At 48.0% G+C, this 27,933-nt stretch overlaps 2 protein-coding genes across 5 annotated transcripts in view; one reads left to right on the top strand and one right to left on the bottom strand.

The window, feature by feature from the left end:
* The window catches only part of Angpt2 (angiopoietin 2), a 50,482-nt gene extending 48,597 nt beyond the window's left edge, over positions 1-1,885 (bottom strand). The window contains exon 1 of the mRNA NM_134454.1: positions 1,527-1,885. Coding sequence (NP_604449.1) covers positions 1,527-1,814 — 288 coding nt within the window. The 5' untranslated portion in view covers positions 1,815-1,885. The remainder of the gene's footprint in view (positions 1-1,526) is intronic.
* Mcph1 (microcephalin 1) overlaps positions 1-27,933 on the top strand; it is a 202,523-nt gene that overhangs the window by 134,129 nt on the left and 40,461 nt on the right. The window lies entirely within an intron of this gene.

The following is a 27,933-nucleotide window of genomic DNA, read 5'->3' as shown; positions in this document are numbered from 1 at the left end:
TTTTTCCCCCGGTTTGGTGACTGTTTATCTTAGCAGAGGACTTGGAAGTCGGCAGATTAAAGTATTTACTAGAAGGCTGTGCCTCTCCGCGCTCTGCGGAGCTCTGCAGCCCAAACGCCACAGGCAACTTGGAAGGTCCCTGAAAGTGTGCAAGGCAGTTCCCATAGAAGTCCCAAGAGATAAGCAGATGCCTCCCTCCCCACCCCGGCCCTGGGACATGTGTTTCTGAACATGAAGGTTCAGTGTTCAGAAAAACTGAAGAAATCACCCAGGAAAAAATAAAAATACTAAGGTTTGGGTTTTTTTTGTTTGGTTTGGTTTGGTTTGTTGTTGCTGTTTTGTTGTTTGTTTGCCTGTAGTCCTGGGCAATCTTTGATTTGAAAAACTGCCCCGTCTCCACAAGATTAGGGCCAGCAACACTCATTCATTTAGACTCCAGGTTCCGCAAAAGCTTGTCCACTTAAGAAAGTAGGGTTTTATGCATGAGAAACAGATTGGGACCCCGTCTCTGTTCTCAGATTAAGGAAGGGCAGCAAACCAAAAGATTATGGTGACATCTGAGAAAAGCAAATTATGTCTTTCTGGGAAGAAGTACTAAATGAAGTCAGATTTTAAAAGGTTTATATGACTTTAAACAATTTCCTTGTGAGCATGTGATGTCATTGTCCCAACGTGTAACGATTCATCTCCTATCTACATTCTTTGTTTAAACTTCCTGTGGAATACATATGGTTCACATAAAGAAAACTCCAGGGTCATTTGAGGTTTTGTAGAAAACAATCATTTGCGAAAGCAAAACAGACCCTTTCAGTGTCTTATTTTGGTTACGGTCTATAAAAAGGCCATGAAACAGAGCAAACGTCGCAGCCCCAAGAACAAACTGTCAGACCCTCTCAGCCCGGCATGACACAAGCATAGCAGTCCCACGTGGGGACAGACTCAGAGCCTGTCTCTGAAACTGAATGGGGGCCTCCATGTCCCAGGACACTTGGGAAATGCAGCCCCATTTCCAGATGGCAACCCCTTCACAGCGCAGCCCTGAGACTCTGAGAACACAAGGTTGGCTTTATTTAATTTCCTCTCTTTTACCAAGAGTCATAATCTATTTTCGTAAAGAAATTCAGGAAATTGGTAAAGCACTTGACTCCATCCGTTAAGTATCCGTAATTAACGTGATTGTCACGTTTTTCCTGGCTCCGTGCTGTCTTGTTCACAGCCTCCCTCACATGCCTACAACCCGCTGAGAAGATCCTGGTAATGGGTGTCATTTAGCCTCAGCTACTCAAACAAAACAGCATGCGTGCTCTGCAGAGAAGCGCACTTCCTCTGCTCGGCTAAGTTCAGGGATTTTTCTGACCAGATTCTGGTGTTCTTTTCAGACAACCCCTTTGTTGCTCTTCACCCTAGGACTACTTCACTCCAGGGCAACACAAAACAGGGTGCTTGCAGCCCACCTCAGCAGCCCCAGTCCCTGATAAAACCAGGGCTGTTAGTTCTTGCTCATCGGAGCCAGCCCACCCTCCTACCTTCATCAGCCACTGTGTGTTGTTCTCTAGAATGTTCTCCAGCACCTGCAGCCTTTGCACTGAGTCGTCGTAGTCGAGGGGTGCATCCCTCTGCACGGCGTTAGACATGTAGGGGCTGGAGGAAGATCGGCAGCTGTCGGTCTCCGGCAGCAGGAATGTGTAGCTGCAGGGTCCGTTCTGGACCTGGTACTGCCTCCTGCCCGTGCTGTCCACGCTCTTCCTAAAGTTATTGTAGGCTGAGGCCAAGACAAGATCACAGCCAAAAGTTAGGAAAACAATCTGCCACATTCTTTCTCTCTTTGGGTTCTAAACTGTGAGTTCAGCAAACTTGCAGGCACATAGGAGTCCTGAGCCCTCAGCTGCTGTCTAACGCACAGGGCTGTGCTGGGAACAAGTCCATCAGTGAGAGCCTTCTCCCGTCCCTGAAGCAGGCTGATTCCCAGGCTCTTCTCTTCTCCGGGCACACAGGGAGCTGTCCTGAGAGGAAGGAGCAGCCCTGCTCACTCCAGAGGTCTGCACGGACTCTTTGTTTCTCCCCTGAGCCTACAGTGTCAGTATCCGAATCAATCACTTTCCTTCCCTTATATGATAAGTTGATAAGAGCAGCCAGACATGTGCAGCCAGCCGCTCCGCCCCCTGGCTCACCCACTGTCTTCCTGTAGGGGGTCACTAGCCAGGCAACAGGAAAAATCAGAGCATAGTGCTTACTGCCCCAAAGGACTGTGCACTGCAGAAGCCTTCTGGGAACACAGACCAGCCACAAGACCCCTGGGCATGTCATAGGCACCACCCTAATTATTTCCTAGAGAGAAGCTGGGGCTCTGTTGTCTGTCTGCTCATTTGTAGGCTGAGCTTGCAGAGTATCTGGGTTAATCACTGTAATTTTAAAGCATAGGGAAAGTTTCTGGTTTTTTGTTTGTTTGTTTGTTTGTTTTTTAGGAATAAAACTACAGCTATATTAGGACTGGTTTATTTTCTTTATTGTAAATATAAAGAGTAAGATCGGCCCTTAAAATTGTGTTTTTCCAAAGGGAAGTAAAGTTCTGCTGGTTTTTTCACTACTGAGTTATGCACTTTTTTTTTTTAAATTTTAACCCAATTTGCTATTACTAAATCAAGTTATCAGGTCAGCTTCTCAGCACTTACATGTTTTTACCTTTAACACAGAATACCCATTTAAATACACAAATAAAACTTAAAGTAGTTTGGCCTGATTAATTGTCTGTTGAGTAACAATAGATATTTGAATGAGGTATATCAAGAGGAAACATATACCTTTTCCTTCGCTGTATCAGGGTTTCCTCGGGGCTCACCATTCTGTGGCATGTTACTGATTAAATTAGTCTCAGTCAATGAGCTCAGGCAAATCACTTTCCCCTTTTAATTAAGTTCTAAAACCCTTGGCCATAAAAGCTGGGGGCTACACTGACTTCTAAAGACACTTCCAGCTCTGTGGCTCTGGTCCAGTCACCACCCCTTCATGACTAGAAGTTAATGCTCCAGAGATTGGTACTGTGCAGACTACAGTATCCCTGACTCGAAGGACCACGTCTGCCTCCTTGAAAGCCCAGGGCAACTCTGTTATGAATTCTCGGCTTCTGGAGGATAGGAGAGTCATGATTTTAGATCATAGGTGAATCTGGATCTGCACAGGGAATGATGTTTTTCATGGAATCTGTTTGGAAGAGAACTAACTGGATGTTTTTAAAGTGTATCCTGTAGCAGACTGGCTCCCAAGTTGACACCAGAAGAGAGTTTTTGGGGGGTTGTTTGTTTGTTTGTTTGTTTTTAAATCCCAAGATCCACAGGGTACATGAACTTGGAGAGAAAAAGAACTTGTCTATATTTTTCACCAACCACTAAGTGATATTTAGCTCTTCTTCTGTGTCTGAGAATTGATCAACCATATTTTGCCATCAGTGAAGACACATCCTCCTTAAAGACACCATAAGCCTCACACTCCATTGAAGGGACTCATAGGCTCAGAAATTACCAAGTTCTGTGGTTCAGAAAGGCCAGAGCTCATGCTCTGAACAATTAGCTGTGGGGTTGAGAGGGTGGGGGGTGTCTTATTCCTGAGAGATGGAACAGGGTTCACTAATGCTAACACCCACACTGAAAACCCCTCAGAAAGAGCAGGCAGGCAGGCTTAACCTCAGTCTGAGTGTGATGTGCAAACTTAGCTGCCCTCAGCCTCAGGGTTCCTACTTGGAAAATAGAGACCATTCCTCCCCTTTGGAATTTTCTGGATTAAGTTGCTATGTAATTGGCACAATTTAGGAATGCTAACTCCCTTTCCTTACAAGCTTGCTTATTAAAGGGAAATGAATTTGCTCACCATCAAATAGGAGCTCTGTGGTTAGTCTCTGATCAGGACAAGGCAGTAGCAATGGGTGCAAATCTTTTGGGTTTGTTTTTCTGTCTGTCTGTCTGTCTGTCTGTCTGTCTGTCTGTCAGAGCACAATTCAAGGCACTGATACACGGTTTAGATTGGAACCATTCAATTGTGTTCCAGGCAAAAAAGGAAATAAGGAAAAAGAGACATCTAGTACTAAGTCAAGCTCTCTGCTGGGCATAGGGTGACTCATATAAGGACTCCTGATCTGCAGGGGTTCATGGGACATGGAGGGAAGGAGACCAAAGGCAGAGAACTATGAGTACATAGCAGGTAACACCGGCTCTTGGGAACACCAGGCCTCCATCTTTTGCTATAAACACTGTCCTCATCCAGTCCCCCAGAACACAGTAGAAGCTGTTCTTCGTTGATTCTGAAATAGAAATTATTAAAATGTGACCAGCAGGTCTTCTTTGAGGAATGAGGTAGAGGATTCAAGCTCTATGGTGGCCCCATCTTGATGACTGCATCAAGTCATGACAGGCACCATGCAGCTCTGGGACTGCCAAAACAACTGGGTACCGTAAGGCTTTACTTGTGAATACGGCACTTTTCGTTTTTATTTTCATATCCATGAAATAATCCTTTTTGTGTATTTTTCAATCATTTAAGAATGTACAAAGCAAGGCATAGTGGAACATGCCTACAGTTCTAGCGCCCAAGAGGCTATAGCAGAAGGGTTGTTGCAGGCCAGTCTGCACTTCTATACAGTGAGTATTGTGCCAGCCTGGGCTACACACACACACACACACACACACACACACACACACACACACACACACTGCAAGCTCACACACAGGAGGAGGAGGAGCATCAATCCATACCCGGGGGATGGAACTTATTCAGTGAGGCCACTCATTGTTCAGTGCACATCCAGCATGAGAAGAAGTCCTTTACTTAACAGGGTGATGGATGCCAGGGCAAGGGGCTAGTACAAAGCCCAAAGAAAAAAATGACACTTTGAAGCCAGTTATAAAGTGCTCAGAACATGCCACCGTTACAGAGCAAAGGCAGGCAGCACAGTGTGGCAGCCCCCAGGGACACAGGAACTCAGAGGGGCTCACACAGTCAGAACTGTAGCCAGACTGCTAAGAGGAGTCTCAGGAAACCCTCACAGGACACCAACGCCAAGGAGGAGAGCAGAGACCAAAGGAGCCCATGTTTCTCCTCTGCCCTGGCCATAAGTGCCATGAGCCAGTGGACAGTGATTCCCACCATAGCCTGGGGTGGCCACTAAACATGCTCACACCCCTCCGTCCTTTTCCGTGGTTCTCCACAGTGTTCCCTTTCCATAGAACATCAGCTTCCCTTAGTTACCTGCTGACAGCATTGCTAAAGCAGACGGAGATACAAACCGAGGGATGTCATCACTGCTTTCCCCGAAGTTGCCCTGAGCGTCCCTCCGTCAGCTCTGTGGAACAGCAGTGGGTGCTGCTGTTTGTTTTCTTAAGTGCGTGTATTTGCTGCCACGTTGCATGTCATTAGCTGGAATTTCGGAGCCCCTGCAGTTCACCCTCTTCAGGACTGTCCCCACTTCTCCTTAAACCATTTGATGGTACCAGAAAGACATAGGTACCTGTGTCCAGAAAGGAAGCCATCCACAAAGGCCTTAAAAAACAAGAGTTTAATTAATTCTCTGGGAACTTCGTATACTGCAGTCTGAACACATTCACACACTCATGCTCATCCTGTCCCCCTCCCATCCAACTTGGAGATGATAATGGCAGCAGTGTCTTCTTCCTCTGCTTCCTCCTCTCTCTCCTTCCTCAGTCCTCCCAGTTTGTGTTGCCCTGATAATTCTGAGAGTGGGGCCTGCCCTGGTATGTGGTCAAGCTAACAGGAGTCAAACATCATTAAAAAAATAATTGCAATTGATTCTCCCTCTCCCAGCAGCTGCCACATGCCAACCACTCTTCAGTTCACGGTGGGATCTCGTGCCCACCCCCACACTGGGATCTCATGCCCACCCCCACACTGGGATCTCATGCCCACCCCCACACTAGGATCTCATGCCCACCCCCACACTAGGATCTCGTGCCCACCCCCACACTGGGATTTCGCTGGCTGTTGCTGGCAGTCTCGTATTCCCTGTTTCGTCTAGAAGACCTTGTAGGGAGGAGTGTGTCACATAGACCTTGAGGCAGCAACTGTAGCATCGTTTTACCCTATTCAACTGAGATAAAAGCTACAGGGTCTCCTGTAGGCTTTGGTTTTCCCAAGCCTTCAGGAATCTGATATCTCAGATCCCTTGCTGTCCGAATCATGGGGTCAGAGTGGGCAGAGACTCCAGGTAAGCTAGAGTCACCCAGCAGACTATTGGCCCTGCAAGTGGTGTCCTAGGAAGCTGGGTATTCCCCGCTTTTAAATTGGCACAAAGTGGGCAGCTCCCATGTGACTCATGCCAGTGGGCATTTGTGAACAGCTCTCACGGCCTCCACGGTCACTGTGAACCATTTTACAGAATGTCACCAAGAGTTTTGTCCTTGTCACATGAGTAGGAGAACCAGCACACAACAAGGAACATTTTACAAAAGCCTGTGTTATTAAACAGTCCACAGAGCACTCAGATCCTGGACAGGCAAGGATCCCTGCACTTGGACACAGTTAGCAGTCATTCTCTGCAGAGCTAGGCAGCCCCTCTGAGCCAGTCCCCTGTCTGTCCCTCACCAGGAACAGCACAGCCTTCTCACCGTGTCATCGCTGCCTACAGCCCTGGCATGCTGACTGGCACAGGCACATCAGGCCAGCTTGGCCTGGGTTTTGGAAAGCGCCTTGGTCTATGAGGGACTCTCAGTGCTGAATTACCCTATGATGTGAGGCTGGGACACTGTGTCTTTGCAGTCAAATGGGTACACCCGGGACTCTCAGGCGCCTGGCATGCGAGAGCAGGGAGAGAACTGAGGCGCCTCTTGGCCATCTTTCCCACTGCCCTTGGCATCTTTAAAATTATCACAATAGTTGATACATTTCGACATACAACTTGACATTCATTTTCAGGGAAAAGCGCTAGGCGCTCAATGAACATAAAACTTGTCAAAGAAGTTTTCTACTACTCTCTCCAAATTAATCACAATCATTAGTGAGAATCAAGGAAGCAACTAAAATGTGCACGCGTGCACGCATGTACACACACACACACACACACACACACACACACGGAATTGGGATAATATTTCAGCATTCTAATAGCAGTCCCACACAGAAATACCTTGGCATGGCTTGTTTCTACTTGTTTCCACTCTGTATATGTTGACCTGGATCTGAAGAGCACAGAGGCAGACTGTGGCCATCAGCACACACGTAGGCTCACCCACCAACACCCCTGAGCTGCCAGCATAACCATATGGAACCCAGAATCTGCAGTGCTGCGCTGTAATTCCCCAGCTGCAAATGTGAGAAAAGCACCAGAGGAAAAGCCCCTTGCACTTACTCTACGGACAGAAGGAAAGTTCCACAGGCACACATTTCAACTCCTATGGTCTTAGCTTCTCGTACCTGTTAAAGATGAAGAATCAAGGCTCACTGAGGTGAAAAGCAAAAGCTCCTGTCAGCCAAACGCATCCATAGACCCTTCCCTTTCACTGATGGTGTTGGCATTGAACTCAAAGCTATGGCGTGTATACTTGTGCATGCATACATGCATAAGTGTGTACATACATGCGTGAGTCTTCATGCTTACAGAGCAAGTACTATTTCTCACTGAACTGTATCCTTAGCCCCTAAAGCGGTGATATCTTTCCTCCAACTTTAAAAACTCCTGGAAAAAGTCGAGATTTCCTGTTTAGTGCGGTCTGCCGCCCTATATGGCACTGATAGGCATCCTAATGACAGAGTGCACGACACCCAACACTGAGCTTCTCGGTGCTGTGTGAAAGTCCAGGCCTGTGGGGACAGTGCAGGACAGTCATCCTCCATGTGGGGCCTGTGATCACCCATCAGGGAGCAGCCTTGTGTGAGGACAGACACCCGCGTGTGTGTCAGTGCCCTGGCTAGCTGTGGATTCACACTACCCCACATCTTCTAGCTTTCGTAATTCCTTCCCGATCTGCCTTTCCACGTTTATCCTGCATTCACAGCTAAAAGGTTCTGATGGGCCTCTGAAATAAATTATGGTGACACTGAGAATGTGATTTCTATTCTCATTGGACGTATGTGTCTGTGTGTATATTTATGCATGTTTTCTGTATGCACATTAGCATTTGACATAAAATAGCTGGCCTGGTATATTTAGAGTATAATTAAGTCATTGGCTGAGGATCAGGCACTGACTCTGGAATTCACCTTTGTGAGAGGTGAGGAAGCGAGTATTTTGTTAAAATCATTCTCTAACTGCCAAAGCAGGGAAAGGCTGTCTGCCAGCTGTGTTTTCAGGCCATTTCCTTTCCTGGGAAACAGCCATTTCCGCCCACTGCCAGTGTTTTTATCCACAAGTAGATGGTGACAGGTGCAGCACAGGCCTGCAGGAGTGGCAGGACAGGCCTGTCACCCGCAGTCACCATCTTCATCCCACATGTGTGACTTGTATTGGACCAAGAACTGCAGGCCTAGCACGCTGGGGGTGCTCGGGGCAGGGCAGAGGCTAGAAAGGGTCACGTGACTCCTGATGCCTGCCATTCCTGCATAAGGTGCCAGGTGCCCACCACTCCAGCGGATCTGAGTGTTTACTCTGAAATTATGTCTGAATGGCAGCTAGATAGAATAGGGTTTATTTGGTTTTTGGTTTTTGGTTTTTTCTTGTTTCAAAGAAACTTAAAAGATTCTCATTGTTTACAGTTTGCCCCAGCAGGACCCAACTGAGTATCCTGTTAAAGTACTTTCATATCTGATACCCACACTGTGTGTCTTCTAGAGCCCACAGACTCTAAAAGGGGGAGCTTTTTATTTATTAGCAACTTGGGAAATATGCAAGTAAATATTTTTTTAAGATTACACCACAAATTCCTCAAATTTTTAGGAAGATTTCAGTTTATATAATTATCCTGTTGTATAAAGTTATCTCAAACACTGTTTGATTTTTAAATATTTTCATTCTAATATTTTCTTGTGGAATATTTTATCTCTCCTTCTGAAAAAACAAGTGTCCAAAAGGTCCATACAGGAGTCCCAGCTCCGAGAAGACAGTGAGTTCCGTTCTCCGGTGGTGAGTGAGGGCTGACCTGACACGCCTGCTTTCCTCTCTGGTGGGACGCACTGTGTAAAGGACCCGTGTGCTAGCCGTAGCTGCTTCACCCATGACCTCAACTAAGTCCTAGCGTTGACACAGTACTTGATGTTTTGAAGTGGGTTTACTAGCTAAAATTTTACATTGACTGTTCCTAAGTCCATTCTGACACACTTTCAAGAGTTGGAACCTACCAAGAACTGTGTCCAGCCTCCATAGCCATTCTAGTGAACTGTCTGCATCTCTCACAGACTAGTTTTCACTTGGAAGTGGCTTAATGCCATCTAGATTAATCTTCCTTTAATATAAATTTATAAATGTTTATCTTAATTATTGAGAAACTTTTAAAAGGAAATAAAAATGTCATAAAGAGTATTCCCATTTAGATATATTATCTCTCTTGGTTATAAGTTAACATAAATAAATGGCTTATGTCAAGGTTATTTTTTAAAAAATGCACATGACCCTCATTTTGTATTCCCGTCCATCTGGCTGCGTTAATATGAAAACTCTTGTCTGTGGGAACTTACATTCCATTATGGACTTACATGGACAAAAGTCATTTTTGAAAAACTTTAGCATAACTTTGACAAATAGTTGAGAATAAAAGTTACAGTCAAGCTTATGAACAGTTACGATGCTCTGCTTAGGTAAAGGACCCTCTGCTGTCCTTGTCCCGGCACGGATCCAGTTGTCTCTTGGTGGCCAGGTTTTCCTGGTTATCTTCCTGTATACTCTGTGCCTTTCTTTCAAACTCTGCCTTAAGCCCCTGATCTGGCACTCACTACCACATCTGCCATAGGTTTCCATTCCAGGAAGGGCACAAGTCAACAAAAGGTGACCAAAAAGAGGAAATACAAGGAAACCAACTGGACAAAGACCACACAGAGGGCGTGGTTACAGCACTACTGGGATACAACGCTGCTCATATCCGACTCCCTCGAGGGGAAAATGCAGCACTGCTTTTAAAGCCTAGAATGCTAACTAGTCTAATAGGATTACAGAAAAGAGATTGTACACTTTCCTCCAAAACCCCTGATGCCTTTAAATGACCTTATATGTTTTAGTCTGTACGCCACAAAGTCTTGTTTGGATACAGTAAAAAATTAGGCCCACAGAACAGTGCAAGAAACTGTACCTATTACAAAATGCTAGTATTAAACCCACTATTAATACTCACCTGCTCCCTCTACTGGTCTCCTAAGAAGTGACCGACAGAACTGTCATTGACGTCATTAGTAGGAACGCTAAAGCAGTTTAAGGGGTAGGTCAGCTTCACCTGGTAAGTGACCTGGATGCTGTTAGTCATAGTGCAAAGTAGCACAGCACAGACAGAGCGTTCACATCGGTGCATGCGGGCTCATGTGTGTAGTGTGCACAGCTCGAGCCATGTGGCTCTGTGACGGAAGTCTGTGTTGTCAGTCTTCAAGAGTCGAGTTTGGGGTCCAGCTGCCTGAAGCAAGACTCCACTCTAGTGAACCTGAGTGGTGCTGTGCCAAAGGCATTGCTTGGCGGCACCAATGGTGAACTTCATGCCCCCAGGAACGTCCTGAAAGCAGGTGAAGGCTAACCGGACTGCTGGAATGCCTTCAGTGTTGACTTTGATCCCAACTATTTGCTTAGTCAAAAAGTTGACTTGGCTATTTGCTTGGCTATTTGCCAAGCCCAACCTGCCCCATAGAGCAACCTAAACTGAGATCAGCTACAAACCACACTGATAAAGTTATTTTGAAATGAAAAAAAGACACAAATTGTATCGGCATTAAGAGCGCATAACCGTAGCTGAAGAAAGGGATGGAGAGGGGATTGATTTACAGTGCAGCCAGCCCAGCAGTCAGACCCTGGCCACCTGTGGAGAGTTTAAAGCAGTGGAGTAGTAACCCACTCTGATCTGGGAAGTACCTGGGTAAAGTATGGAAAGGGAGTGAAAGGGGGTAGAGTCAGGGAGGCCAAAGACACCGCTGAGGTCCCTCAGGGCAGACATGGCGGCCTGAGCTTGCAGTGTTAATGTGAGGCTTACAGAGGACAAGAGAAAGGAGGCATCAGTGTGAGTGACTGCTGTGAGGAGATTGGGACTGGGGATGTTTGTCACCTGAAACAATTAGGATGCTGATTAGGAGGTGTAAACCACTTGCTAAGTGCTTGCCTGCTGTGAGCAAAGCCCTGAGTTGCATCCCCAGGAGCATAGTGTGTCTGTTGGGGAGAATGAGGAGTAAGAGGGAAACATCTTTAAATGCTGGAGTCACTTCCATAGCATATGATAAGACAATAATAAACTATCAGACATATCTAGTACGGGGGAAGGTGGGAGCACAGCCGTGATAATTTTTCTCAAGCCACCCTCTGCTGGTGATGTCAGTTCTCCCCATCCCAGGTTTGGTAAAAGCTGGTGAGGATTCTTTCTGTACCTTCACCACAGCTCTCAAGATAACTTGATAGTTTCTTAATAAGGCAGCCAAGAGCTCGCAGACAAAAGTAATAAGGACCCAAGCAGTCCTGTGCCACGGGGAAAGCCAGCAGACAGAAGAAATAACAAAGCAGCACACAGAGCCTTCACGGGGCAAGCTCACAGATGCATTTTCACAGCATCCCTGTGCTCCCGCTAGAGCCATCTCTCAGGCTGCTACTTACACACCACGGTCTCGGATCTCCCAGTCAATGCTAACCTCCGTAAGCAGCCTTAACCGGTGTCCTTATGTGACATGCATAAAAAGAAGCTGTCCCGTACTCAGAGTGCCGTAGCCAGCGTTTCTTATGCTCAGTACTAAAACTAATCCCATCAACGGTCCTTCACCGAAGGCACGCAGGGTAGACTGTGGCTTCTGGCATGCTATCCCTTGCTATCGTTTCTGCTCTAGGAGAAATAGGCAAGAAAGGAAAAAAAAAAAAAAGACACAGTCCAATTGGTAAAAAAGTAAAAGGGCCCAAGGGGTATTGCGTATGACTCAACGTAGACTCCAGATGTCGTGTGCATGATGCATTACGTAGCCTTATACCTTTGCACTAATTTGTCATTTGTGGTTCCTTGGTAAGGGTTGGATAGTAGTACCTCTAAATCAAGTAGAAATCCTTTCCTCAAGGGCTTCAGAATGTCACCTTATTTGCAGCTGTGGTGATTCGGGTATATCGAATGAAGCTGGAGTAATACTGAAATAGTGTGGCCCTTATTCAGTATGGCCAGTACCTTTTAAAAAGATGCTCATGGAGAGACAGAGACATCCTCTGAAGATGCCGTGTGACCCTGGAGGCAGAGACCAGGTAATAACACTCCAAGAAAGCCACCGGCTTCCAGAGACCTGGGAGAGACCAGAATAGATACCATCCTAAGTCATCCCATGGGGGGCCATCTCTACCAACACCTCGGCCTTGGGCATTCTGGCCTGCAAAGCCACGTGCACACGAATTCCTGTTCCTTAAGCTCCTCAGTTTTGTGGCTGTGGTGATTGAGCTGTTGAACTAATACAGCATCAAAAACAACTCATATTAGGAAGGACATTACCATGTGCTTCCACCAAACTAGCCACTTGATTCTCATGTTTAACCTGGGGGCAGTGGGCAGCTCGTGGTTAGCAAGGATGGCAGTAGCCATGCCCAGCTCTGGCAAGACTCTCCCAGGAAGACTGCTGAACTGCGGTTGCAGCCAGCCTCTAGAGGCCTGGACCAAAACCGTGTCCCCTTGGACGCGCTCCCTACATGTAAGTCTCTCTACATGAAAACTAGGGGTCACTGCACCTGAAGTGCTGGGTGACAATAGCTCACTGTCTCCACTATGTGGTGGCATCCTGAACTGAGGATTTAGAAGGCCCCTGGTGCCGCTGCTGCTGCTGCTGCTGCTGCTGCTGCTGCTGCTGCTGCTGCTGCTGCTGCTGCTGCTGCTGCTGAGCGACTCATGCGTATTCCTCCGCCACCCCTGAGGGGGTATCTACCATGGAGTAAGGACATGCAGTGTAGGGCTCCTGCCACACTGCCAGTGTTTGTCTGCGGCCTGGGTGACAGGAGCCCCTTCTCTATCCAGCATAAGTTCCACCCGCCACTTGAGCGGCTTTCTGAAGAAACCCAAAATGGAGTTCCCAGTCCCAGCCATCTCAGGCTTCTGCTGCAGTAGAGGAGGACAAGGTGCTGCTTGGTTGTCATGAGCTCCTTGGCTGAGAAGTTTTAGTCTAAACACCCAGGGTCCCTTTCCTCAAAATCTGCAGCAGCTGGCAGCTCATCCTCCCTCCCAGGCCCTTGAAGCTGTGGTGCTGTGGAGGTCTGTAATGAAGCCGCCATCTTCTCTTCATCCCATGTGCTCTGGGTTACTGCACTTACTGTAATAAAACCAATAAGCCTTCAGAGGCCAGCGGCTCTCAGCCAAATTCAATCTCAGAGGCACGGCACCTGACATGGAATAAACTGTTCCCAGGTAAACACATTCAGGGATTCCACGTGTGCGTTGATCTTCTGGTAGCCACGCTAGACCTCACATTTAAGAGAGCGTTATCCTTCAACATTATTTGCCGCATGGATAACTCTGCCCTTACTCCGTGACTCTTAGAACTTTTGGGCCTAGGCTGAAAGCCAAACCCCTTGCATTTGAGACGTCATGGTTGGTGGTAAATCCTCACCAGTTAAAGGCAGAGAAGTTTGCGTACATCCCCAACGACAAAGTTAGCTTAGTATACGGCTAAGTGATCTTTAATGTTAGCCATTTTGGGGGTCAGTGGTATTCCCTTGTAGTCACTTCTATAAATGTAGAGGATATTTAGCACCTATACAAGAGAGACTAGGCAAGTATAGATAGAGCTCTGGACAGTAGATCCTCCTGTTCCTTCCCACCTGACTGCAAAGTTACTCTAAGAAAAGTAAAACATTATGATATGGCGGGTGGTGGGAACAAGGTCTTCTCCTGTGCCCTGTAGCACACTGCATCTCCTTTCGACATCTCATTGGGACCTTGGCTTCCCCTGCCCTCTTTGGGGAGAGCTTCAGCCCTAAGGGCTGATCCAAAATGGGCTCTCCTTTCTCCGCCTGCTAGAAACAGCGTGCTGACTGTGTCTCCCAGTCAACTGATGCCGACTGTGTCTCCCAGTCAACTGATGCCGACTGTGTCTCCCAGTCAACTGATGCCGACTGTGTCTCCCAGTCAACTGATGCCGACTGTGTCTCCCAGTCAACTGATGCCGACTGTGTCTCCGAGTCAGCTGCCCTGGGAGGTGCGAGGACCATGACCTTTGAGCAGAATTAGGCTTGAACAGTTAGAATGGCTCATGGGAGAAGGAAGCATGGAAATTCTTTCAGGGCTGGTATTTCTAGGAAAACACTCAGCCAGAGCATATCCCCATTCCCTACCCAGTGTCAATCCCATGCACCCGTTCCCTCCCAGTGTCAATCCTAGTCAGCATTTTCAGTCGGCAAAGGAAAAGCGCAAAACAGTGAAGCGGCCTAAAAGCTCGGGAAGCCCCTTTCCATACTGTGCTTATTTAGGGATTAGGGACACGCCTGTTTTCAGGGCACCATAAGCAAAGCCCCACTTTGTTTGCACCTGTGCTTCAGAGTGTATTTTTAAATGCCTTCATGACTAAACGGGAATTTTTTTGCATTATTTTCTAAATATAACCTTAAATTTTACTGTACAATTGTTTTCTCCCTTTTTTGAGAATAGGACAGTTCTACTCTGTGACTACCAAAATGTCAGTAATGCAGAAGAAACAGGCTGGATTCAGATGGGAGGCGCGGGAGGCACAGGAGGCATGGGAGGCAGAGGCAGGTGGTGCTCTGTGAGTTCTAGGACAGCCTGAACTACCTGATATTTCCAGGACTCCAAAGAGAGACCCTGTCTCCAAAACAGTTAAATGTAAGGCACCACCTATGAAAGCCTGGGTTTGTGTTAGAGCAGTGGTTCTTAACCCTCCTAGTGCTGCAACCCTTTAATACAGTTCCTCATGTTGTGGTAACCCCCAACCATAAAACTATTTTCATTGCTATTTCATAACTGTAAATTTTCTACTGTTGTCGGGCAAATATCTGTGTATTCCAATGGTCTCGGGCACCACTGTGAAAGGGTCATTCGATCCCCAGGTTGAGAACTACTGTAGCAGTGACTAAACTCAAGCTCCTGGCAGTCCCCCTGCCTCAGCCTCCTGAGTGCTGGGATTATGGCCGGAGCCACCATACCCATCATGTTTGACACTTTCAGATGTGCTGGGCACACAGATAGAAGAGAGAAGGCCGCAAGGAGCTTTAGTTGCCTCAGGATACCAGGGCACATTAAGGGTCTGGGCAGTCAGGCCCACCTTGAGGTGGACGAGCTGACCAATACTACACATTGTCCATCCTCCTGCATCTGACAGATCTCCAGAGAAAACTCCCACGCACAACTGAGAAGGGTCCTGTCTATTCCCCTAGGAATGATGACCAGAGTGCACTCTGTCCTTGGTAGATACGAAAACCATGTCTGTGTTCAGAGTTGAACTGTCCCAAGATCTTCTGATTAATTCCTGCATTCCCTAGGACAGTGTTTTCCTGGAACTGTTTTTATGAAAGGCACTTGAGCAACTGTTTTGGTGCACAGATAATCTAAGCATGCCTGATGTACAGCTTGGGCTATCGTCCGTGCATCTATTGCTGTATGCCTGACATTAGCCTCTCCAATCAGGGCTGAAGGTATGTTCTGAGTGCCTCCCATCTTATCCTAAGGAAAGATCTGAGGAAAACAGCATGCAAAGGGCAGCCGACAGCAGTTCCTTCAACCCCAAAGCTCATGTCGCCAGGAGTCACCGGATGCTGTAGTTATAAAGGGAGATACTTACAGATGCTCTCTAATGCACACATACCAGTACCACCAGCCCAGTCAGAAGCTGAGGGCCCTGTGTACCACTGTCTGAGAGGTGCCCACTACATTGAGGGCCCTGTGTACCACTGTCTGAGAGACACATGCTGCACTGAGGGCCCTGTGTACCACTGTCTGAGGGCACATGCTGCACTGAGGGCCCTGTGTACCGCTGTCTGAGGGCGCATGCTGCACTGAGGGCCCTGTGTACCACTGTCTGAGAGACACATGCTGCACTGAGGGCCCTGTGTACCACTGTCTGAAAGGTGCATGCTGCACTGAGGGCCCTGTGTACCGCTGTCTAAGAGACACATGCTGCACTGAGGTCCCTGTGTACCACTGTCTGAGGGTGCATGCTGCACTGAGGACCCTGTGTACCACTGTCTGAGGGCACATGCTGCACTGAGGGCCCTGTGTACCGCTGTCTGAGGGCTCATGCTGCACTGAGCTCCCTGTGTACCGCTGTCTGAGAGGCGCGTGCTGCACTGAGGGCCCTGTGTACCGCTGTCTGAGAGGTGCATGCTGCACTGAGGGCCCTGTGTACCGCTGTCTGAGAGACACATGCTGCACTGAGGTCCCTGTGTACCACTGTCTGAGGGTGCATGCTGCACTGAGGGCCCTGTGTACCACTGTCTGAGAGGTGTGTGCTGCACTGAGGGCCCTGTGTACCACTGTCTGAGAGGTGTGTGCTGCACTGAGGGCCCTGTGTACCGCTGTCTGAAAGACACATGCTGCACTGAGGGCCCTGTGTACCACTGTCTGAGAGACACATGCTGCACTGAGGGCCCTGTGTACCGCTGTCTGAGAGGTGAACGCTGCCCTCTCCCTCGTTTAGACTCTCAGTCCTGTGTGACAGTTCTGTCTCTGTACATGGGTGTGCATTCCCAATCTATTACATTGGGACAGGGAACTGCCAAATGGAAGCTGGCACTCGAATGCCAACCAAGGGAGCAAGATCCATCCAGTATTACAGTCTAACCCAGGTATTACACGGTCTAACCCAGGTATTACACGGTCTAACCCAGGTATTACACGGTCTAACCCACAATGTGGTAGCACCTCACGATGCTCCCGTGACTGGTGGCTGTCTAAAACTGGAATCATCTGAGACTCAGACAGAGATTCGGGAGCCTTCATGTTGTTCGTGACTCCGAAAGGCAAAATGCCTCCCCCAGCAGACAGGGTATCACAGACTTCCTGACTCCTGTTCCCATAGCTGATTGCATATGATATGAGCATACATTTAATGTTGCTGACACGGAGTCGATAACTACATTACTATTTTAATAGATGAGAGGTTTATTATTCAGTGGTTTGTTCCCCCTAGAAATGTCCAAACCTGTCCAGCGGCCCTGTCACTTGGAAACTTCAGCTCATCCCCAGATTTGTCTGTAATCGAAACCCTCAGATTTTGTTGCATTTGCAATTTTAAAATCCCAGGTTGATTTCATGATCCAGACACACTTTCAAAATAGCACTATACATGGAGAAGCTGGGGACAAAGGGACTCACAAGCTCCTCTTCTCGGCCCCCGTCAGAGACATTGATCCGTCCTCTACCCCAAATGTTTACATTCATATCAAATCTAGGGTTTAGTGAACCATAAAAGTTAGAGGTTAATGGAAACAAGAAGTGACCTCAAAACATATTTCAACTGATGTAAAAGGAGACAAAGCAGATGTAATTACTGAGGAGGACACTGTCACTGCACCGAGCCTGCCCCAGTGTAATCTGTCCACTCGTCCTGTTAGCTGCATACATTCATACATTCCAAGTACACAGTGACATTACCAGAACAGGATTCAGGGCAGCCCGGTCTCTTCAGACCATTAGAACTGGAAGAGGGAAGGCATAAAGAAGGCTTATCTCCTGAGCACTTTCTGTCTCAGCTACAGCTTCACTTAAGATTTTGACAGTGAACAAAACAATTAGTAATGACTTCTTAAAGTGACTGGGGGGTTGGGGGGAGCTGGGAAGATGGCTCTGTGGGGAAAGTGCTTGCTATGCGACCCAAAGGGCTTGATTTGGAATCCTCACCACCCACATGGAGCCATGCATGGCAGTATATGTTCCTTATCCCAGTGCTGGGGTAAGAGACAAGAGCGAGGGGTTGGGGATTTAGCTCAGTGGTAGAGCGCTTGCCTAGGAAGCGCAAGGCCCTGGGTTCGGTCCCCAGCTCCGGAAAAAAAGAACAACAAAAAAAAAAAAGAGAGAGAGAGAGAGAGAGAGACAAGAGCATCCCAGAAGCTGATAAGCCAGCAAGGGTTCCGTGAGAGACCCTGCTCACAAAACAATTAATGCCGTCCTCAGGCCTCCACACACATGCCCATGCCTGTGAGCACGGGCGTATCAAAACATACGTGTACACATTCACACACAGCTTTACAACAAAGTCATTCTTTCCTGATTGTTCTCCACAGTCAGATCCTGACGAGACTTCGCTATTGCTAGAGATGCTTGCTTACCAACACGGCTCTCGCACTAAGAGGTGGGGCTCCCTATGTCCCCTGGCCCCGCAATGACTCCACGGGTAAATCTAAGCTGCATTACATTATCAGGGGTCAGTGAATCAACAGACAAGCCCCACCCCCACCCCGGTGTCCGAATTCCTGGCAGTGTGATAGGTGTACACGGTTATAAGCATAAACTGCTTTTCAGTGATTTTAGCCTAAATTGAGAGAAAATTTGTATTTTCCTAATTTTTCCAACTACTCACAGCATCTCTATTTCCTGATGTAATATGTATTGATTGGAGGGTGCCAATATAAGGATTGTCAGGAATGAAAACAATTTTTCTCTTGGGGTCTACACAGAGAGGAGAGGAGGCCTGGCTTTGTGTGGTAGTGCACACAGCTGAGGTGAGACGGATTGGCATTCCCTGCACTGCTGGGTCTACCTACAGCGACTGTCCCACAAGCTTCCTGTTGAAACGAGACCGTTTGGGTGACAGCTCCAGGGAAGCAGGCTGTGCTGTCAGCACAGCTGGGAATGTGGCGGGATGTGATGCATATTGGGAGCTCTTTCCTGGACAGGGTTGCTCTCCGGGGCTGCAGTGCACCTGGAGCTGGGTGCCGCACCTCTTGCCTGCCTTCACTTCCTAAAGCCGGAAGCTAGGGAAGCTAGGGTGCCATGGATAGACCAGCGCCCCTCTCTCTAGGTCTGCCTTTCAGGATGTCACAAAATACTATACATGTGGTCTGTAATTAAAACTCATCTTCCTGCCTCTGCAACCCAGTGGCTGGGATTAAAAGTGTGTATCACCACACCTGGCTTCCTTCTCTGCTCTCTAAAATGAAGTTGATGTCAGAAAAATGGGGCCTGTATTCGTTGCCTCTTGACCAGTCAGCCTTGCCAACAGACTGCCGGGCAGACTTTAAAACACAGAAGCTGGCCACCACCACGGTAATGGTGTACAGTGTTCTGCTTCCTGTTGAACAGTTAGCTGAGATTCACTCATAGCTCTCACTAGACTTTTTCTCAAACTGAAGAAGCAGCCCCTCCCTCAGCACAGGCAGGGTGCAGTGATGCAACTGGGACCAACTGACGGTCTCCAACTGCTCCGGGGTTTCCTAGACAAAACAGGCTCCCTGCCAACTGCCCACCTTCAGAGGTCGATCCCAGAGGCCCAAACTGCTCCGCAGCTCACTGTGCTCTTCACCGTAGGCACTCTCTCCATGCCAGGGTACGCATTGGCTCCTCTCCTTATCAGCCATTTCTGTCCGCCAGTCAGGGCTTAGAGATGCTCATTTGAGGGGAACTCTAGCCATGTGAACCCCAAGTAGGCTCATGTAGAAGGGGCAGACAGGGTAGAAGACATCTGTGAGTTACCAGAGTGAGTAAAGCAGCGGCAGGGGACGTGCTACTGCTAAGCACAGTGGGAAAGGAAGTGCTGGTACTAAGCACAGTGGGAAAGGAAGTGCTGGTACTAAGCACAGTGGGAAAGGAGGTGCTGGTACTAAGCACAGTGGGAAAGGAAGTGCTAGTACTAAGCACAGTGCTACTTGTGCTATGAGCACAGGCACTCTGAAGCCTGGGCATGAGTTGTGTTGAGAATGGTCTGTTTCATGCTGCTCAGGATAAAAAGAAGGGAGAAGAGCCATGCCAAAACACACATACAATCTCAGTCCAAAGGCACGTACACAGTCCTCCCTACATAGGTCATCCTCAGTTAAAACTCACCGTGACGATTCCTGTCAGGAAAATCCTCTCGCCACAGGCTATGTTTGGAAGACCGCTTGGTGTCCCTAAAGGGACTCTGCTATGTACTGGGAACTGTTCATTCAAGCCAAAGCCAGGGTGCTCTTCCCAGCCTCCCACCGGTGCTGTAAGCAGCTGCTTACTTTGATTATGGATGATGTGTACCTGCCTGACTTGAGTGCCTCTGGACCATCTCTGGTTTGGGAATTACATAGCCCTAGAGATGGGGCAGAGACCCCCATCCATACCAAGGTTCACCTGGGTGTCCTTGGGCTTAGACTGTGTTCTATTTGCTCAGGAATGTTTCCCCTGACTATTTGTTCACTGTCCTTTCTACACAGAAGGAGCCCCCCACATTCCATGTGTGGTTTGATGCTCTGGGAGACTGTTCACAGATGGCCGGGTCACAGGCTGGACAGCTTTCAACTGTTGTGACTTTGATAAGCTTTCTGGCCGAGAATTGTGTGTGTGTGTGTGTGTGTGTGTGTGTGTGTGTGTGTGTGTGTGTGTGTGTATAAATCACTTGGTAAGTTTTCAGAAAAATAGCTGCCTTGGGGCCTGGAGAGGTGAGCGCGGTTTCAGAATATCCCTGATGACAAGGGTGTCACTCAGGGCATCCTTCTATGAGTGAATGCTTTCCTACTTGCGAGCAAACTGAGGTGATGAGAAAGACAGCGTGTCCTTGGAGAGACCGCTGCCAAAGAAAAGGACAGATAATGGCAGCCAAAGCCCAGGGGTATCAAAGGCCCTGTCTCTGCTGCCATTGAGGTAGTTTGCATCTGAGCTCCCCAAGAGTGGGTGTCGTCTGGCAGGGGTGTAGTGAAACAACCGCTCACTTGGAAGAGTCCAGAAAGGACATGCAGGCTTCAGTCTGAACTGTCATCACTGGGCTGCTTTGTCTCAACCTGTGGGAGGTTAACTTTGCCAGTTAATTCTGCCAGGTCAGAATATGCTCAGGCCTTGGGCAAGACATGAATTGTGTACTTTAAGGATAGCAACTGACAGAAAACTTTCTCTCAAGACTATTGGAGAACAGATCCATGGCTTGGAAGGAAGCATTGGAAAAATTCTGAGGGGAAGATGAGGAAACTAGGCCCTCTGAGTTTTTAGACGGGTATGCTACCAAGTCACATAGGGCAATATAAACTCTGTACTGTGTTCTGTCGTGGCTTCCTGTGTACTTCACCCTCCAGCCTTCGCCTGTCTCTGGGTAGAGAGAGAATGGTGCTCTGGTCAGATATAGCTACTGCATTATCAAATCCCTTGGCCAGGCTAAGTCTGATCACTCTGTGTCAGTCTTTCTAGGATAGGTCTGCATCCCCTAAACGCTGAAATCCACGGTATTCTGAGGGGGCCACCAGCTCCACTAAGAACAGGCCAGAGTCCCAGCCGGAGTGAGAAAGACTCACAGGATGCATTGATTATAATGTAGTTGTTACTTGCAGGCCACCGGGGGAAAATGGCCAACAGGTCTAAGGGCAAAGGTCACACTGGTAGAAAGATGGCGTGGGTGGCCATTGAAACATTCCTTCACAAATTGGTTTTTCTAAAGTCAGAGCTAGAGTTTAAGACTGTCAACATACCTACATGATAAATCGGCAACAGGACATTCTTTATTTGGGGGGAAGCCATGTTTATTGGACAGTGATTCGGAGCACAGAAGTGTAGGAACATGGGGATGGCTTTATGGGGCGCAGATCTTAGTGATGGCCTTTTCCCATATTGGAAGTCCTTTTGTTTTCCTTTCTCGAGCCGCTGATACCTTAACTAGTGAGACATTCTCTCGGCACAAGTTGGGAGTAAAGAGTATTTATATATTCTACTTCCTCTTCCCTCACACTTTGTTACTGAGGATATTGACATGAAAACAGGATCTTTGTGACCAATGAGTTCATCCACTGCTGGTTCCCACCAGAAATTCCCGGCTTTGTGACATCAGTGTGGTAGCTCTGGGTGTCACTTCAAGAGCAGGCATCTGGAAATGATGGAACCTTGGACAACAAAGTTGTTTTCAAGAAAACAGGCTAGTGGGGAAGAGGAAGGAAGCTGAACTTCCCTGCGTTCCTACTATGTGCATGTCATCCACATCTTGAGGCTTGGGGTGAGACATGCAGATAGCACCCTGCCAGGCAGTCTATGCTGGAGCTAACAGATTCTCAGGCACCTGTCTCCTTCACACCATTGCACTGCCGCTTGGATGCCTTTTACCTGTCAGGTTTGCAGTCTGAGCAGATGTGACAGTGCCTTCTAGAAAAGTCTGCCCTTGTTGTGATGAAAATGTCAACACAAGGTTACTTTTCTCTTAATATCTGGGGAAAAAGTCTAAAACCTTTCCATTATATCCAGATGCTACGTGCTATAACTTTTGTAGCTCAGGCTGGCCTTGAACTCCCAATCCTCCCAAGTGCTGAGATAACAGCCAGGTGAGGGCTGAACACTCTTTATGATAGCAAACAGAGGGGCAGAGAAATCAGACACGGATGTCTCAGAAAATTAGAAATGATGTCACAGCGCTCAGGACAGGGAGGAAGCGGGAGGAGCAGAACAACAACAGAAACCGAAGAGGGTCCAACCTGCAGCCATTATCTGGGCAGGCGGGAGGAAGGCTGCCACCTTATCTGTGTTACAGGGGAAAGAGCAAAAGGTTTGGGCTTTCAGAAATGCATTGCAAGCCACCGTGACAGAAACCCCAGCCACAGTCAGCAAACAAACAGGTCTGTGGTAGGAAGCAGAGGATCTGTGGGTCTTCAAGCTCAGGTCTGTTTGCCCCTCCCTTAGAGATAGGCTGGTCTCTGGTTCAGACCACCAAGCCCCTAATCTGGTATCTGATCCTACTGCCATTGTTTTCCCGCCTGGCAGGCTAAATTCCAGTGCGTAAGGAGACACTGTTGCAAGCAATGGTTTGCCAAAACATAAATACATTTTTATAAATAATAAAATTGTAAGCTAAACACCACAGATTGGGGGAAAGGTGTAACCCTAGGCTTAATTACATTTAATAAGCCAAACATGAAGTCTTTAAACATTTCTTACATTTATTCCCTCTCATGTATTTATTTTACATGGAGACCAGAGGACAGCCTTTGGGAATTGGTCCTTTCGCTGTACCATGTGGGTTTCAGGGATGGAACTCAGGTTGTGAGTCAAGCTTGGCAGAGAACACCTTTACGCTGTGCTATCTCACAGGTCACCCTGTTCTCCGCACCACAGGGAGATGCCTCTGGGGGACATGGTGGTTAACATCACTTCCGTTGGCCATGTGCCTGCTTTATGCTGCAACTGAGCTCAGTGGGCTTGGCTACATCGTAGCTGAACTCTGGGGCTGCTCTCTCTGAAGGTCTTGCTCTCACGTGGTGTTTTCAGAGTCAATGCTGAGTGATAGACAGGCTGTGCTAACGTGATGCCGATGAAGTCAGAGTGCAGAAGTCATTGCTACTTCCCCTGTAAATTTCCCTAGTGTTGGATGAATGATGAGAGAAATGCACTGTCTTTCCTTGCCTCCTCTGTCTTTGAGGAGGGCAGCGATGTAGCCTCAGGGACTTCTTTGTAGGCTCTGTCCTATCATGCCTTGAAGGGTGACAAGCTATGGACATCCACTCTCTGTGACATGTTCAACCCTTAGAGGAACAATTAATTCTGTCACCTCGTATGTCAGCAATATTGCTGAAGTTTAAGGGCTGTACTTCGTAGAAATGGCGTCAAGAGACACTGAGATACTGTGTGGGATTTGAAGAGAAATGCACTTAGCTCCTCCTTGGAGCAACAGTACCCAGCAGTTCCTCACGTGATATGTAGCAGAGAAGAGTAGAAAGTGATCCTGTGTGTACCTGGGTAGGACTCACCCCAGCACGTAAGTAGTGTGTGTCACGGTAAATTCAAGCTCAGAATTCTTGAGAGTGAGATGCTGGGGAAGCTGCGGGGCAAAACCAGGGAAAATTCCATCGAGCAAACAATGGAAAATCATGACTCCCCATCACTAACGGCCCCTTTCCTTATGCCAAACTTCATGAAGCCACCCCGGCACACGGAGCACAACAGAACTGTCTGCCACACAGTTCGTCAGATCCTAATATTTTATTATATTTATTTCCATTTTTGTTTGGTCTTGGCGAGTATATCTAATAGTTAGAAAGGCTTACCCAGTTTTTCTTTACTTCATCCAGAGAGGTCACTGTGGCCCTGGCCCCTTGCCCTTGAACATGTGCAGACGTCTCAGGTGGACACGCATGTCTATCTCAAGATTGACACAGGGTCTCCCCGTGACGTGTGATGAGGGTGAGAGACCGCCCCTGCTCCCAGCTCCTGCCTGGACGGAACATGGGCCTCAGCACTTGCTAGGAAACAAGACTGTTTCCTGCCTCAGTTTCTTCCTAAATTACGTGGGAATAATAACTGTGACCCAGGAACATTGCCAAGAGGTTAAATGACATTTAATAGCACCTTCCTCAGCTCCTAGCAAGTAAGCTAGGCTATCAGCCTGTAACGGCAGAGGGGTAGAGGCATAGACAGCTCCTTAGTCCTTTAGAAAGGAGTCAGTCGCATGGGAGTGTGAATCTTGTTTTTAAGATTGACTTTGCTACTTATGTGCTATTTATTTCACCCACATGCATGTCTGTGCACCATGTGGGTGCAGTGCCTGCAGAGGTCAGAAGAGGGTGTAGGATCCCCTGGGAAAGCAATAACAGACCGTTTTCAGTTCGAACCCTGGTCCTCTGGAAAAGCAGTCAATGCTCTTAACTGCTAAGCCATCTCTTCAGCTTGAGAGTGTGAATCTTGACCACTTGTAAATGCCATAGGGGACCAATTCTGTAGCAGTCCTTAGCTGTTAGGAGCTCAGAGGGCCTCCAGAGACACACCCTATTGTCAGGCAAGCAGCAGAGGTGGCTGGCAGGGGACCCAGTGGGCTCCAGGACATGTGTGTTAGTTATATAAAGCCCATTTAGTAATTCAGACATGCAATGGTCAAGTCAAAGTCCATTTCTCTTCGCTTTTTTGAAGTCTGAGTTCACTCTGATATTTGAGCCTTTTAAAAGTAGTCTGGGCTATTTCTCTCTTTGTGCATGGTTTGGCATTCTGTTTAATGAACAGAGATCTATACTTGCTTTTTGGTGAGCCTGTGGCCTGGAGCCCTGCTTATTGCAAGGTGAGCCTTTGCTGCGTGGGCCTATTGTGTTCCTTTACCACCCCGGGATTGATTTGAGTGTGTATGACCCGAGTGTTTCTGTCACAGTAAAGCTCAGGTTGGTGCACAGGACTGCACAAGGAGAGGTGTCCTTTCTCTTCGGAAATGTCTTCTTTTGCAAAGATTGAAACCGTTCCATTAAAGCACACCTCTGGTCCTCACCATCTTACACAACAGTCTCTATTGAAAGGGTCTCCAGCCGCCACTGCACTCAGTCTGCAGGTAACCAGAGCTCCTAGGGCAGCTCCATCTTTGTGGCTGTCCCTGAGAGTTCACACACACACCCTTCTCTCCGTTCAGCACCTTCATGACTAGCCATCTAGGTGAAATGAGGACAGTGCCCGGAGGGGCTGAGCACTTGGCTTTCCCCTAAGGTGCTCATCTGGGATATCATCTGTACAGGCTCCTCTAGCATTCATAGTTAAAGGTCTGCTTGTTAAGGAAATGCTCCACAGGGAGACAGGATCTGTAGTTCAAGGCCAGCCCCCTCCCAGCCTCAGCTACATGAGTTTGAAGTCACCCTGGGTTTCGTTTTTAAAAAAAAAGAAAAAGAAAAAAGAAAAAAAATCCCCACATCACCATGGGAGTCGCTCTGGAATTTTACCCTGGTGCTCTTTGCCCTCAGGTCCTGGGAGAGGACACAAAGGGCTTCCACTCTCTGGGACCATACAAATTTTTCCACAAGACCCACTTCTTGCCTTCGTGCAGGATCCCAGGCCATAACTAAGATGCAAACTGTCGACCCTACCCATGTGCTGAACCAGTCAATAAGCACAGGAGCTCCTCCGTGCTCTAGGGGAACCAGGCTGTCCTTAACTGTAGGATCACACAGGTCTGCTCCCAACCAAAGGGAAGAGGAAGGCTGGGGACAGGAGCCAGCTGGGCTCTGCTGTGACCAAGAGATGGGGTCACACAAACGTGAGTGAGGAGAAGCCAGGGACACAGACCTTCAGAGAACTGTTTCAGCTACTGCGTTGTCTCAGAGACTGTCAAGAGTAGGAGGCTATCAGGGATGAGAGTAAATGAGGACAGTAAAAGATGTGGTCCAGGGGGGTTGTTTACGTCCTCCGCAGAAAAGATCCCCAAGAAAGAGCGTATAAAAGTCAAGTGAAGACTCTAAATGACAAGTGATAACGTGGAAATGAGAACATTCAACCACGTGGTCTGCTTCAGCCTTCTGCATCCTCACATGCACATCATACACATACACAGACATCTCTCCTGGCTGTACTGACCATGGTGTGTTCTAAGGACTGAGTTCACATTCACCTGGGAAGGTGATTGGAAAATGTTCTGACCTTTTCTTCAGGATCCAAGCTCCATGGCTTCAAACAAACCGTGCCTTTAACTGTGCACTCCATCCATCCCTCTGGGTCAGAGGCTCAGTTCAGTCTGAACTTCCCCCGGAGCTCAGCCAGCTGTGGGTGTCCATAGCCCCTGTCTTCCTTCCTGGTCAAGGCTGTAGACAGTCAACTGACTGGAAAGCTGGTCTGTTGAGATACCCATCACCACATAGCTGGCCCCACCACCAAGGCATGATGCTTCTGTCTCAATGCCCTGGCTAAAATGGAGTCTAACAGCTAAAACAGTGGGACATGAACCACCCAGACAAGACAGTCAAGGAAGCTGGAAGCCTAGAGCAGAGCCACTGTGGAGTGGCAGTATGCTAGCCCAGGGTGTAGGTGAGGGTACCCCTGTTCCCTGGGAGAAAGCTTTGTGGCATTTGACTGTATTCCTAGTAACTGGCACCCAGCTCAATGGGAAATAGCAAACTGTGGCACTAGATGAATCCAGCCAGGTCACTAGAAGGCAAGTTCTCTTGTGCTGGGATTGCTGGCCTACTTCCAAGACAATATATTAGCAGTGGACATATAAAATGACTAAGACTCAGCTGCCAAGATACAGAAGGACAAACAGTAAAGAAAGAAAACTCCTATATAGATGCTCCGCAAGAATTAGCAATGAACTGGTTTACAAAGAACCTAGGCAAGACTATAGCCTACTGTGGGGGGTACAGGAGCCATGAATGCGGCCTCCACCGTGTAGTTTCTGGTAACTCCTCCTTGAGATTCAGTATAATGGCTGCTGCAAGAGGAAATGTGCAATACTACTGCACAGAGCACCTGGCCCTCCCTGTCACCCTTATGTCATCCCTGTCAATACTGAAAAAAAAAAAAAAATCAGGCAGGACCCAGGGCTCCCACGTCTGTCTTTTCACCAGACACATGGATACTCCATTCACTGTGGCCACAGATCCTGCTCTGCCTAGAAACACTGGAGGTGGTGCAAGGAAGTGGCCGACAGTCTGGAGTGCTGGAGTTCCCCGATAGACCCAAGTCTACTCCCCCTGAGCATTCCTGAGCTTCTCCTGGGACCCATTATTGCTCCAGGGAGAAACAGCAAGCTGAGAGCTGGTGCTGGGGACAGCTGAGCGGACAAAGTTCCCTCCGCTTCCCCTATTTGTTCCTCACTGGTGGCATTCACTTCAGGGAACTCTTGGCACTTCTGCCTCCACCACCATCAATCCACTTCCAAACACAGCCCTTTCCTTACTGTGCACACCATCACTAATGTGCCCACCCGAAGTCTCTTTCCTAAGAAAATAGGCACCTTCTTGCACTGTACGCCCCCAGGAAGGCAAAAGCAGACTCTGGCTTTTGGACT

This window comes from Rattus norvegicus, chromosome 16 (genome assembly GCF_036323735.1).
Source record: "Rattus norvegicus strain BN/NHsdMcwi chromosome 16, GRCr8, whole genome shotgun sequence".
NCBI classification, from domain to species: domain Eukaryota; kingdom Metazoa; phylum Chordata; class Mammalia; order Rodentia; family Muridae; genus Rattus; species Rattus norvegicus.
Note: the sequence above shows the minus strand (reverse complement) of the source record. Positions and strands in the feature narration are given on the sequence as shown.